Source organism: Dasypus novemcinctus, chromosome 10 (genome assembly GCF_030445035.2).
Source record: "Dasypus novemcinctus isolate mDasNov1 chromosome 10, mDasNov1.1.hap2, whole genome shotgun sequence".
Classification (NCBI taxonomy): domain Eukaryota; kingdom Metazoa; phylum Chordata; class Mammalia; order Cingulata; family Dasypodidae; genus Dasypus; species Dasypus novemcinctus.
The window spans coordinates 76,559,580-76,571,642 of record NC_080682.1 but is presented as its reverse complement, the minus strand read 5'-3'; the positions used below and the strand labels follow the sequence as shown (position 1 = coordinate 76,571,642).

Sequence of the window (12,063 nt, the reverse complement as noted above, 5' to 3'; positions counted from 1 at the left end):
CATACACTTATTTGGATTGTATTACATACAGTCTAAGACAGCACTGTACAATACAAATATAATGCAAGTCACAAGTGCAGGCCATGTATATAATCTGAAATTTTCTAGTAGTCATACTAAAAAAGTAAAAACAGGTAAAACTTTTAATAATAATGTATTTTATTTAACCTAATATATCCAAACTATTATCATTTCAACATAATCAATATAAAAATACTGAGATATTTTACATTCTTTTTTTGAACAAAGTCTATGAAATTCAGTGGGTCTTTTACAGCTCAATCTACATTAACCACATTTCAACTGTTCAACAGCCACAAGGTGACTGGTTGCTACTGTATTAGACACAGCTGGTCTAAGACAAGAAAGTTAACTCACTTTTGGAGACTCCACCAAATGGAATGGCATTTAACAGGCTCTCTCAAACATTATTTAAAGCAAATCATAAAGAGAAAGAATCACCATTTTAAATATTTGACATTTGTTTGATAAAATCTCCAATAAAGAATAAAAATACAGCAAGTAGGCACTACGGTCCAACTATCATTCCCGGCAATAGCTGAATGGTAAGATTACAACATATTAAAAAAGCAAAGCTCTTAAAGTAACCTATTTCTATACTTAGCACTATTGTGTTCAATTTTAAAAGGCTGTTTATATTCAAACTTAATGAAAATTAATAGTTTGCAAAAAAGGCATAAAACCTCTATCTAACATAGTGGCTATATTTTTGAATAGACAAGATAAGGTAACATTTATCATGTGCGCACACAAACTATTTCCATTAAAATATGGTTACATTTCTTAACAGAGATGTATATTGGAAATACTTTTTCGAGATTAGTAACATCTTGATGCAATAAGTAAAAATCTAACACAAATTTATAAAATTTGCTTTCAATACTTATTCATGTCTTTTTTTCAATCAAGATGCCTACTGGCCTTTTTTCAGTTTTAGTATGATTTCTTAAGATATAACTGAGGTTTTAATGATTCCCTAGTCAAAATTTAATGTATGTTTAAAAATAATACTCTACATTCAGAAACTATAACAATAATTATTATACTTGACTAATATTTTTGTGTTTCAGATTTATAGTTTTTCAAGGGCCTTGAAAAGTACAAAGCTAGAAGGGGAGAATCTAAATAGTGAACATATTCCTAATCATAACCAATTTAAAAAATGGCATAACTTTTAAGTCAAAGAACTGTAGAAATAAAGAATCTTGTTCTACTGCTGGAATCTCATTAAAATAACACACATTATGAAATGCAATAAACTCTGAAAGATTTTGTGGATGCACCTGTAGAAAAGATACCACAGCAAGTTTGGAAAATTATACCAAAGGAAAATCAGCTTCTTAGAGGAGCTTAGCAAGATACCTGGAATTCAATTTCACTGGCAAGAGTCCAGTTTTAAGAAAAGCATTTTTCAGAGGAACATGTAGTTAGAAAGGTAACCTGTTTTTCTACTAGTCCCAACCAGAAAACTATCCATAAGCATGCCAATTTTTTTTGAAAAGGATACCTAATGACAGCACAGAGGTGGTTTACAAAAAAATGATAATATTGACATTTAAACAGTTTCCTCCTAAGTAGAGCAAAACAAGATACCAGGAAACTATGAACATACCATCACATGTAAAAGTAACTGGCAGTTGGAAACCTTCAATTTCAATGGAGACTTTCACACTAGCATTTTCTCCACATACGTTTCTTTGCACTGTGACTGGACTCAACAAATAGCCTGGATTTGTGCAGTGATTGGTATATGGAAAGTTGGTCCTCAATCTGTTCACAAGAAAGGAAAAATTAAATTATTTTTAAAGCTGCATTTGAGAGCCCTGACCAAGGCTTTGCAGGCTTATGGCCACTCAGTTCTATGTCTCTGTATAACGTCTAGACAGGCTCATGAGAATTGCAATGAATGAACCCCTGTCAAAACACCAAATAACAGCATTTGCCTTTTAAATAAAAAGAAACCTGAGGAAAAAGAAGAGGTTAAGTACTGCTGGGGTATCTTTGATAACCCTGTTAACATTAGCCAAGCACACACTGGATCCATAGCATTAAATGAGATACTCTGGTTCAGATTCTATTACACAGTACGATAATGCAAAATGGTACATTTTTAATGAATCACTAGTAATATAGGCAATGTAGCCCTAGAATTTTAATTGCCGGAAGGATGAAAAGTTTGTTTTTATTTAAAATATTTTTTCTAAGGACCCTTTTTTCTACAAACATTACTCTTGGTTGCTAAACACAAATAAAACATAGACAATGATTTTTACAATTCTATTTGCTCAAAATGATTTCTAAAACTCAGAATGGCAATAATGCACGAGAAGCTATTCATACTATTAGGGGGAACACAGGTGAAATTTAAATACACAAGCAGGCGGCATGGTTAATTGCCAGGAGCACTACCATTAATAGGAAGCAAAGAGGAATTTGATGCCTTTGATAAAACTGTGGGCTTCCTTTAATGGACTTTTTTTCTGGAGGTGGGAATACTCCCTACTGATTGACAAAGAGCAACAAATATAAAGAAGGCTGAAAGTATTATCTATTTGCTTCTGTAGAGATGATAATAATGAGGTCAGAGGAGTTGAATAAGGGAAGCGGATTTGGCTCAAAGGATAGAGCATCTGCCTACCATATGGGAGGTCCAGGGTTCAAACCCAGGACCTCCTGACCCGTGTGATGAGCTGGCCCATGAGTAGTGCTGATGCACACAAGTAGTGCTGTACCCATGCAGGGGTGTCCCCCATGTAGGGGAGCCCCACGTGCAAGGAGTGCACCCCTCAAGGAGAACTGTCCAGCGCAAAAAAAGTGCAGCCTGCCCAGGGTGGTGCCACACACACGGCGAGCTGATGCAGCAAGATGACACAACAAAAAGAGACACAGATTCCTGGTGCCGCTGACAAGAATATAAGTGGACACAGAAGAACACACAGTGAATGGACACAAAGAGCAGACAACCGGGGCGGGGAGGGGGAGAGCAGAGAAGGGGAGAGAAATAAATTTAAAAGATTAAAATCTTAAAAAAAAAAAAAAGGGGGGAGTAGAATAAAACAAATTGAATTGAAGGAAAGAAAGGTTCTGAAAAGGAAGGAATTGTAGCCTCTAAAGCTATGCTGAGTCTGAGTCCTGATTTTACTACTATTAGCTGTGTAGCCTTAGGCAAGTTATTTAAACTCCTTGTCTCAGTTTCCTCTTATATAAACTGGGGCTACTGCTACTACTTACCTCATATGAGAACTATTTTGAATTAAGTTTATAAAGCACTTAGAACAGTGCCTAGCAATTTGTCAAATAAATGAATGAGTGAGTGAAATAAATCTGGTTTCTGTACTGTGTTCTTAAGGATCCAATATTGAACAGAAATGCAATTGAAAAAAAAAGTAATATAAGTAATAAATTGATAATGGAAATGGATGTTTAGATGTGGACACATTATCTTCATCTATTTGATTTCTGCCAAGTTACCACTTCAGCAACACAATGACAAGACCTTTTTAGGATCCAGCCCAAGACTCTTTTTTTTTTATAGATTTTTTTTTTAAGATTTCCTTCCTTCCCTCCCTCCCTCCCTCCCTTCCTTCCTCTCCCTCCCCCCCAACCCCGGTTGTCTGTTTTCTGTATCTATTTGCTGTATCTTCTTCTTTGTCTGCTTCTGGTATTGTGAGCGGCACAGGAATCTGTGTTTCTTTTTGTTGTGTCATCTTGTGTCAGATCTCCGTGTGTGCAGCACCATTCCTGGGCGTGGCTGCACTTTCTTTCGCAGGGGGCGGCTCTCCCCACGAGGCGCACTCCTCGCGTGTGGGGCTCCCCTACGCGGGGAACACCCCTGCGTGGCACGACACTCCTTGCACACATCAGCACTGCACGTGGGCCAGCTCCACACGAGTCAAGGAGGCCCAGGGTTTGAACCGCGAACCTCCCATGTGGTAGATGGACGTCCTAACCACTGGGCCAAGTCCGCCGCCCCAAGACTCTTACTGTTTCTCAACATGTGGTATTCTCTTGTTTTCTACAGTTTATGAAATAGATGCTCATAACAAATCATGAAATTAACTAATATATAAAAGGGTAGAGAATTTTATATACATGCAAGCAAGCCCTCAAATTTTCAGAAAACCTTATGATGAAAAGAATTGAGAAACAAATTCCTGATCAGAAAATAATTTATTAGACAAAAATTCTGTTGATAGAAGTTGCATTCAATGAACATGGATTTGTTTGGGGGGGAAAACCTTCATTTCCCTTCCTTAAAATGAATCCTTTCTATATCTCCTTGACACCAAGGAAGACTGTTGAGAAGAGATATGTATTAGTCAGCCAAAGGAATGCTGATGGAAAATACCAGAAATTGGTTAGTTTTTATAAAGGGTATTTATTTGGGGTAGGAGCTTACAAATACCAGGCCATAAGCATAAGTGACTTCCCTCACCAAAGTCTATTTCCACATGTTGAAGGAGGATGGCTGCTGACGTCTGCAAGGGTTCAGGCTTCCTGGGTTCCTCTCTTCCAGGGTCTTGCTTCTCTCTGGGTTTAAGGTTCCTTTCTTCCCACGGCTTGCTTCTTCCTGGACTCAGCATTCTTCTCTTCCTGGGGCTTGCTTCTCTTTCCCCTGTAAACTTATTTCCTGGGGCTCAGCATCAAATTCCAACATCAAAACTCCAACATCAGAAACCCTTAATTTTGTCCTTGCCATGCCTTTTATCTGTGAGTTCCCCCCGCTTGGTGGATGGGGACTCAATGCCCCAATGACATGGCCCAATCAAAGTCCTAATCATAACGTAATCAGGCCCAGGTATAGACCAGATTACAAACATAATCCAATATCTATTTTTGGAATTCATAACCATATCAAATTGCTATACTCCACCATCTAAATTCCAAAAAGACATTACAATATTAAAAAAAACCTTAAATCAGTAACAATGCAAATACTAACCATATCACAATCAATTTAAAGAAATACAGTTTGTCTTGGGTTTATGTCTGCTATAGACCTCTGAAATTTATAAAACAATTTATCTGTTCCCAATACACAAATGGGCAGACAAAGGATAAACATTTTCATTATAATAAGGAGAAATTGGGAGGGAAACATGAGTCATGGGTCCTCTACAGTTCAGTAAACCTGCAAGGCATCCTTCATTCAATTTCAGTCTAAGAGTCATTCTTAAGATGATGGTTTCTCCTCTTTGGTGCCTTCACCCTTTCCACATGCTTGCCCAATGGCCATTTTCTTGGTTCCATCCTCATCAAGCATCTGGGTGTCCACCAAGCTACAGACCTCACCCTCTAAGAATGTTGGGGTGATTGCCACACCTTACCCAATCTTTGGGTCAGAGTCTTAACCCCCTAATACAGTGATGTGAAGACAACATTCCCCCTAAACTTTGGCAAACAGGCTCAAACTACTCAGAGCAATGAGTTGACCACCTGGCCTTCCCTAACCTTTGGGGGACAGGTCCACCCCTCTCAGACATGAGGGGTGCTGACCTTAACTGCCCCAATCCTTGGGGAATATGCTCCAGTCTCTCTGTACCCTGGAGTGGCAAAACTCTCCCAGAACATCAGGTAGAAACATCCACCCTCTTCAACTGCTGGTGCAAATTCACCCTCTCTGTACACATGGGTGGGGTTCTTCTCTTGGCTCAAGGTGATGTCCTAATTCTAGATCTCAGCTTCCATGGTTTTCCTCTTAAAGCTGTTTCTCCTTCAATCTCTCCTTTCCATGTCCTTTTTATTCCCAGCTGACAGTGGTTTTGTTCATACAGCTCTCTCAAAGAGTCTGTTGGTTTAGCATGCAGGAAGCAGGGGTCCAAGCCATCAGACAGTAAGACTTTCCAAAAGTCTTTTCCTAGATAACTGCATCTTCAATCCTGATTTACAAGTTCCAAGTTTAGTTAAGTCCTCCAATTGGTTACTTTCATCTGGGAGCTTAATTTCCAGAAGCTTGGAATTTCCAGAATCAGTTTCTGTTTTCTTTGTGCCTAACAGTTCAGTCCTCAGCTGATTTTTCTCGTCTAGCGTTTTGGTATAAGCCGCAAGCAGAAGCCAATCTGCATTCTCTGGGTTTACTTTGGAAATTTCTCCAGTTAAATGCTCAGTTTCGCCATTTTCAAATTCTGCGTTCCATAAACCAGGAGTTAATCTTTCTAAGTTCTCTGCAACTTTAAAACATGGATTGCCTTTCCTCCAGTTTCCAGTAATAGTTTCATCATTCACTTCTAAGGCATCATAAAAAGTCTCTTTAGCATCCATATTGTGGTCAACAGTCTCTTCAAAGCACTGTAGGTCTTTTCTTCCAAGCATTTCACAATTCCTCCAAAAAAATCCCTTACCCATTTATAAAATTGTTCCCGCATTCTGATAATTGCAAAAGCACTTCCCCACTCCTTGGTACCAAATTCTGTATTAGTCAGCCAAAGGGGTGCTGATGCAAAATACCAGAAACTGGTTAGTTTTTATAAAGGGTATTTATTTTGGGTAGGAGTTTACAAATACCAGGCCAAAGCATAAGTTACTTCCCTCACCAAAGTCTATTTTCATGTTGGATCAAGATGGCTGCTAACATCTGCGTGGGTTCAGGCTTCCTGAGTTCCTTTCTTCCAGGATCTTGGTTCCCTCTGGGTTCAAGGTTCCTTTCTTCCCAGGGCTTGCTTCCTCCTGGACTCAGTGTTCTTCTCTTCCTGGGACTTGCTTCTCTTTCCTCTGTAAGCTTACTTCCTGGGGCTCCAGCTTAAGGCTTCAGCATCAAACTCCAACATCAAAAACCCTCAACTCTGTCCTTTGCCATGCTTTTTATCTGTAAGTCCCCACCCCTTGGTGGATGGGGACTCAACACCCTAATGACGTGGCCCAATCAAAGCCCTAATCATAACTTAATCAGGCCCGGGTACAGACCAGATTACAAATGTAATCCAATATCTTTTTGAATTCATAACCATATCAAACTGCTACAAGATAGTAGTGTACTTTGTTTTCCTGTACAACTGATGATTTCTTCTATTCTCATAGCTCTGCTTTATAAATTGGAAAAAACTAAGATGAAAATAGATTCCTTAAAGTTGGGATTTTTGTTTTGTTTGTAACTACAATTTTAAACATGTGAAAGCAAATTAAATGAGTAAATTAATTGTTGTTAGAGTAACTATTCACTTTAAATAGAACATGAACTAAGCCTTGCATTGTAACTTGATGATTTGAAATAATTATCTGTAAAGAGTATGTTTTTAAAAATCTCATTTGAATTTTCTCTAAAAAATTTTTTTATTGAAGAAAAAAGCTTTTTACTAAAGAAAAAGCTTTATTTAATTGTTTTGTTTAATGGAGTGGTACAGTTCAGGAAATTTACTACCTCTATGCATACACTAAAATTCTTTGGGGCTTTTTTCCTGTTCAGCACCCTTCCCGATAAATACACTTTGGAAACTAGGGTTAGAAAGAAATATCCTTAACATGATAATGGGCATTTATTCAAAAGGTGAAAGTGTGAAAGCTTTCCCCCCAAGATCAGGAACAAGATAAGGATGCTCACTGTCACCATTATCATTCAAAATTTTATTAGCGGGGGAGTGGATTGGCTCAAGCAGTTGAGCGCCTACCCTCCCAATGGGAGGTCTCGGTTTCAGTTCCCAGTGCCTTCTGAAAAAACAAAAACAAACAACCACCAAAACAAATGATAAAACCAACTTAGGGAAGCTCAGTGACTGAGTAGCTCAGTGATTGAGTGCCTGCTTCCCATGTACAGGTCCTGGGTTCAATTTCCAGCCCCTCGCCCCTCAAAATAAAAAAAAAATTGTATTAGAAGTGCTAGCCAGAGCAGTTATGCAAGAAAACTAAAAGGCATCCAAATTTGCTTTTACCTGTTTAAAAGTATAGTTACATAACATAAAATTTGATTTGCCATTTTAACTATTTTTAAAATCAAGTTCAGTGACATTAATTACACTTAAAATGTTGTGCAACCATCACTGTTACCTATTTCCAGAACATTTCCATCACCCCAAACAGAAACTGTACTAATTAAACATTAACTAACTTCCCATTTCCCACTTCCACCCTAGCTCCTTCTGTCTTTAGTCCATTTTAGGTAAGCCACTATATATAATATTTATAAGAACAGAAATTTTCATTTTAGCTTAGTGGTAGAGTTTGTATATACAGCTATAAGATTCAAATGGGGGTGAAAAATTTAGATCACAGAGAACTTAAATTTCAAATTGTAAAGATGATGTGCATTAGTCATTCAACAGACTAATAAAAAGTATACAGGGCTTTTTGGGGGAAGAAAATGAAAGGACCTAGAGGCACACATAACAGACTACTACCAAACCATCAAGTTAACAGATTTTTTCACACCATTAACCACAATACACATAAAAACAGACAAAGGTAAACTCTAATACATACAATTTACTTAAGTCACCTAAATGTCCCTGAGTAAAAACATCCACTTAAGATTAACCCTTCTAGGGAAGGAAAAGTAGCTTGATGTTTTTCTCCTCTCTCTATGGCAGTCTGAAGAAAAGAAAGGTTGATTAAAGGGTAACATATGGGACCAGCAACACAGGCACGGAGCACAATGGCTCACCCATGATGGCTTGCCCCTCCACCCCTGTGGGGCAGGGTGGATTTGGAAAATGTCTTGCAGGCCCCCGAAGGTGCCTAAGGGACACAGACTCCCTCCCTTGCGACTGTCTGTCTCTCAAGCTTAGGCCAGTTTCAGGTTCTGGGGTGGTGGGAGTGGCACTTGGAAAATGGGCCAAGACTTGGGGGTGGGGTGGAGGGCTGGGGATGTATGTGTTTTCCTTTGATTTCCTCTTCTGGAAATGAAATTCCTTCTGGAATCAGGTCAAAATGACAGGCAGATATTTATAGACACTTAAGGATTATTTTTAAAACATCAAGTTCATATTAAAATAAAATCAATTTTATTGTTGGCATCTGAAAAAAAAGGTAAGTTATGGAAGAGATGTGGCTCAAGCGGTTGGGACAACCCTTCCACTTGGGAAGTCCCCAGTTCCATTCCTGGTGCTTCCTAAAGAAAACAAGCAGACACAATGAGTAGACAGATGAAGGAGCCATCTGGAGGGGGAGAAGGGAGGAGGTAACATAAGGGAAGGCAAAATTTTAGTGAAATATCAGGAACAGTCTAGCAAATCTAGTTAAATATTATTAAGTTCCTTAACAATATAAGATGTATATACTCAAAAATTATCTGGAAACTCCAAACCCTGCTATGCTTAAGCAGACCACACTGAGGAAAATTTTGGCTTCAGAATAGATCCCACTGTGGTGATTTACTTTTCCTTCTTTGATACCAGATCTCACCACCTTGGCCTCAATGTTTGTTGCTCCAGCCAGGCTAATCCCTGTCCTTCAATGGGATGTTTCTATCTGGCACTGCTAAGAAGACTCCCTTTCCTCTCCACCTGTATATCCATTAGAATATGAAGTCTAAAAATAATAATATAAGATAAAAAAAGAGAAAAGAATATGAAGTCTAAACTATGAGTGGCTAAAATCAGCCTTCAAAAGTTCCATGTACAGTAGAAGAATATGAAGCGAACATGTCTGGAGGAAGGGCAGGGAAGCAAAGGGAAGAAGGAGATGGAAAGGAAAGTGACAGTCTGAAAGAAGAAGAGGTGAAGTTCTCTCACTGTGTGAATTCCTTGATTTCAGTCCTTGCTCTTTCTGCTGTTAGGATTTGTGGACCAATACATGACCATTCTTAATTTATGCAGTTCAAGATGTGTTTCTAGCACTAATAACAGTAAAAGATAAAATGGAAAGAAAATACATTGAACCAGAGGCAACAGATACCTGGCTCTGTTACTGACAAAATGAGTAAACCTTGGTAGGTTACTTCTCTCTTAGTCTCCAGAATTCCTTATCTATAAAAAAGCATTGCGTACGTTTAAGATTGAGGGATATTTTAGAAACGTATTTTTCTAGTTCTTCAGAAAAGAACATATTTGTTCTTATCTTGCCTGTTATAATATAATCTCTTAAATAAATAAATAAAATTGGCATCCATTTTTATTTTTGAGACAGAAAGTTCATGGTAAGATTAAATCTCCCTAAAACAAAAGTAGGCATTTCCTAAGTGTACCAAAACTTATATATGACATTTTCATTGGTTATTAGAATATTGGAAGCTATTGCCTAACCTCAATTTTTTTTCTCCTAAAGTCTCAGAAATCAAACAGGTTAATATGCAGTTTCACTATAGATTGTGTTAATATACCAATTAATTATATGCCTTGAAATTTTAGCCACAGGAATAAAACAAAATTTTTAGAATATTAGAATTATTAGCACTAAACTGGTTTCCCTTGAAGCAAGCATTTAATAAAAAATAACCTATAATTTATAATGAAAATGTCTTACGTTGTAACAGAATGACAAAAAGCTGCAACCTCCTCATTCTGTGCTTCAATATCTTGTAGAATAGAACATCCAATTGGCAAACTACTGGTCCCACTTGGATCTTCCTATAATAAAAAAAAAGTGTTTTCATTTTTAAAAGTGAAAGATCCTCAAAATGCTACATAGCAGCATAGCACAAAAATTTTTTGATGAAAATATATATAAATATGTGGAGGTAAAATATATCAATAATAAAAGTAAAATTACAGATTTTTGTATTTGTAAAAGTAATGACAACTAAGTCTTTTTTAAAATTCATTAGTTTTACTTACACAAAATTAAAAACAAGCTATATTTTATATGTGTTGGTCAATAAGAATGGAATACCAATTTTGAATATGAATTCAAAATCTTCCTGAAATGAACTCTTCAGAAAGTTAACAGCTAAATGAAATTAAAGGACAAACTTTAAAAAAAAAAAAGAAGAGATCAAGTCCAAGCCCATTCCTCTAATAATTTGGGAATTCCTTACATCAACTTAGGGCATGAATTTGAAGAAAGCAGTTGATTCTTTTTTTTTTTTTTTTTAAAGATTTATTTATTTATTTAATTTCTCCCCCTCCCCTGGTTGTCTGTTCTTGGTGTCTATTTGCTGCGTCTTGTTTCTTTGTCCGCTTCTGTTGTCGTCAGCGGCTTGGGAAGTGTGGGCGGCGCCATTCCTGGGCAGGCTGCCCCCTCTTTTCACGCTGGGCGGCCCTCCTCACGGGCGCACTCCTTGCGCGTGGGGCTCCCCCATGCAGGGGACACCCCTGCGTGGCACGGCACTCCCCGCGCGCATCAGCACCGCGCACGGCCAGCTCCACACGGGTCAAGGAGGCCCGGGGCTTGAACCGCGGACCTCCCATGTGGCAGACGGACGCCCTAACCACTGGGCCAAAGTCCGTTCCCCAGCAGTTGATTCTTTACGTAAGAGAATATGTTTTAGGAGGGAGTGGGCATTTTCTATGTTTATAAACTTATACAAACCTCCTGACAATTCCTCAAAAGTTAAGTATATGTCTGGTCAAAATTTGTTTCCAATAGTTAGGGAGCTAAATTCACCACCCAAGCATAGCCAAAGTGCAGAGTCCATTTAGAGGTGTTTTGACTTACTGTGTAAAAATACTTGATTTGACACAATTTTCAAATGTAAATTTCCATTAAGATTAAAATTGGAGGGCAATATGATGACATAAGACATCCCCTGGAAAAGGCTTTTCCTCAGAATCAACTAATAAAAGGACAAACCCCACTTGCTTATAACTCTGGAAAATGACAGAGGCTGGAGAAAGACTCTGAATTGAAGAAAATGAAGAATATCCAACATCAGGTAGGAAATTTTCTTCTGGGACCAGCCCGTTGGGGTCCTCCCATTCAGGTTGGTGAGTCGCTCACACAGAGGGAGAATGGCCTGGGTCCCTCCTGCTGCAAATGCAGACTTAAGAGCCACTCAGAGCACAAGTTAGAACTCTACACATATCCAGGCACAGAAACCCAAGCCCACAGAGACCCAGGGCAGAACACAAGCCACTGAGAAGTGCTGCACATTAAAGGGCCCCCAAGGGGAAAAGAGAAAAAAAAATAAGGGAGAGAGAGAGACCACTGTAGAACTGTTGGCACGTGTTGCACTCA

The 12,063-nt window shown here is 38.4% G+C and overlaps 1 protein-coding gene across 1 annotated transcript in view; it reads right to left on the bottom strand.

Annotated features, from left to right (window-relative positions):
• PIK3C2A (phosphatidylinositol-4-phosphate 3-kinase catalytic subunit type 2 alpha) overlaps nucleotides 1-12,063 on the bottom strand; it is a 116,568-nt gene that overhangs the window by 59,104 nt on the left and 45,401 nt on the right. Inside the window, exons 3-4 of the mRNA XM_058305678.2 lie at nucleotides 10,414-10,517; nucleotides 1,634-1,791 (exon numbers count right to left, since the gene is read on the bottom strand). Coding sequence (XP_058161661.1) covers nucleotides 1,634-1,791; nucleotides 10,414-10,517 — 262 coding nt within the window. The remainder of the gene's footprint in view (nucleotides 1-1,633; nucleotides 1,792-10,413; nucleotides 10,518-12,063) is intronic.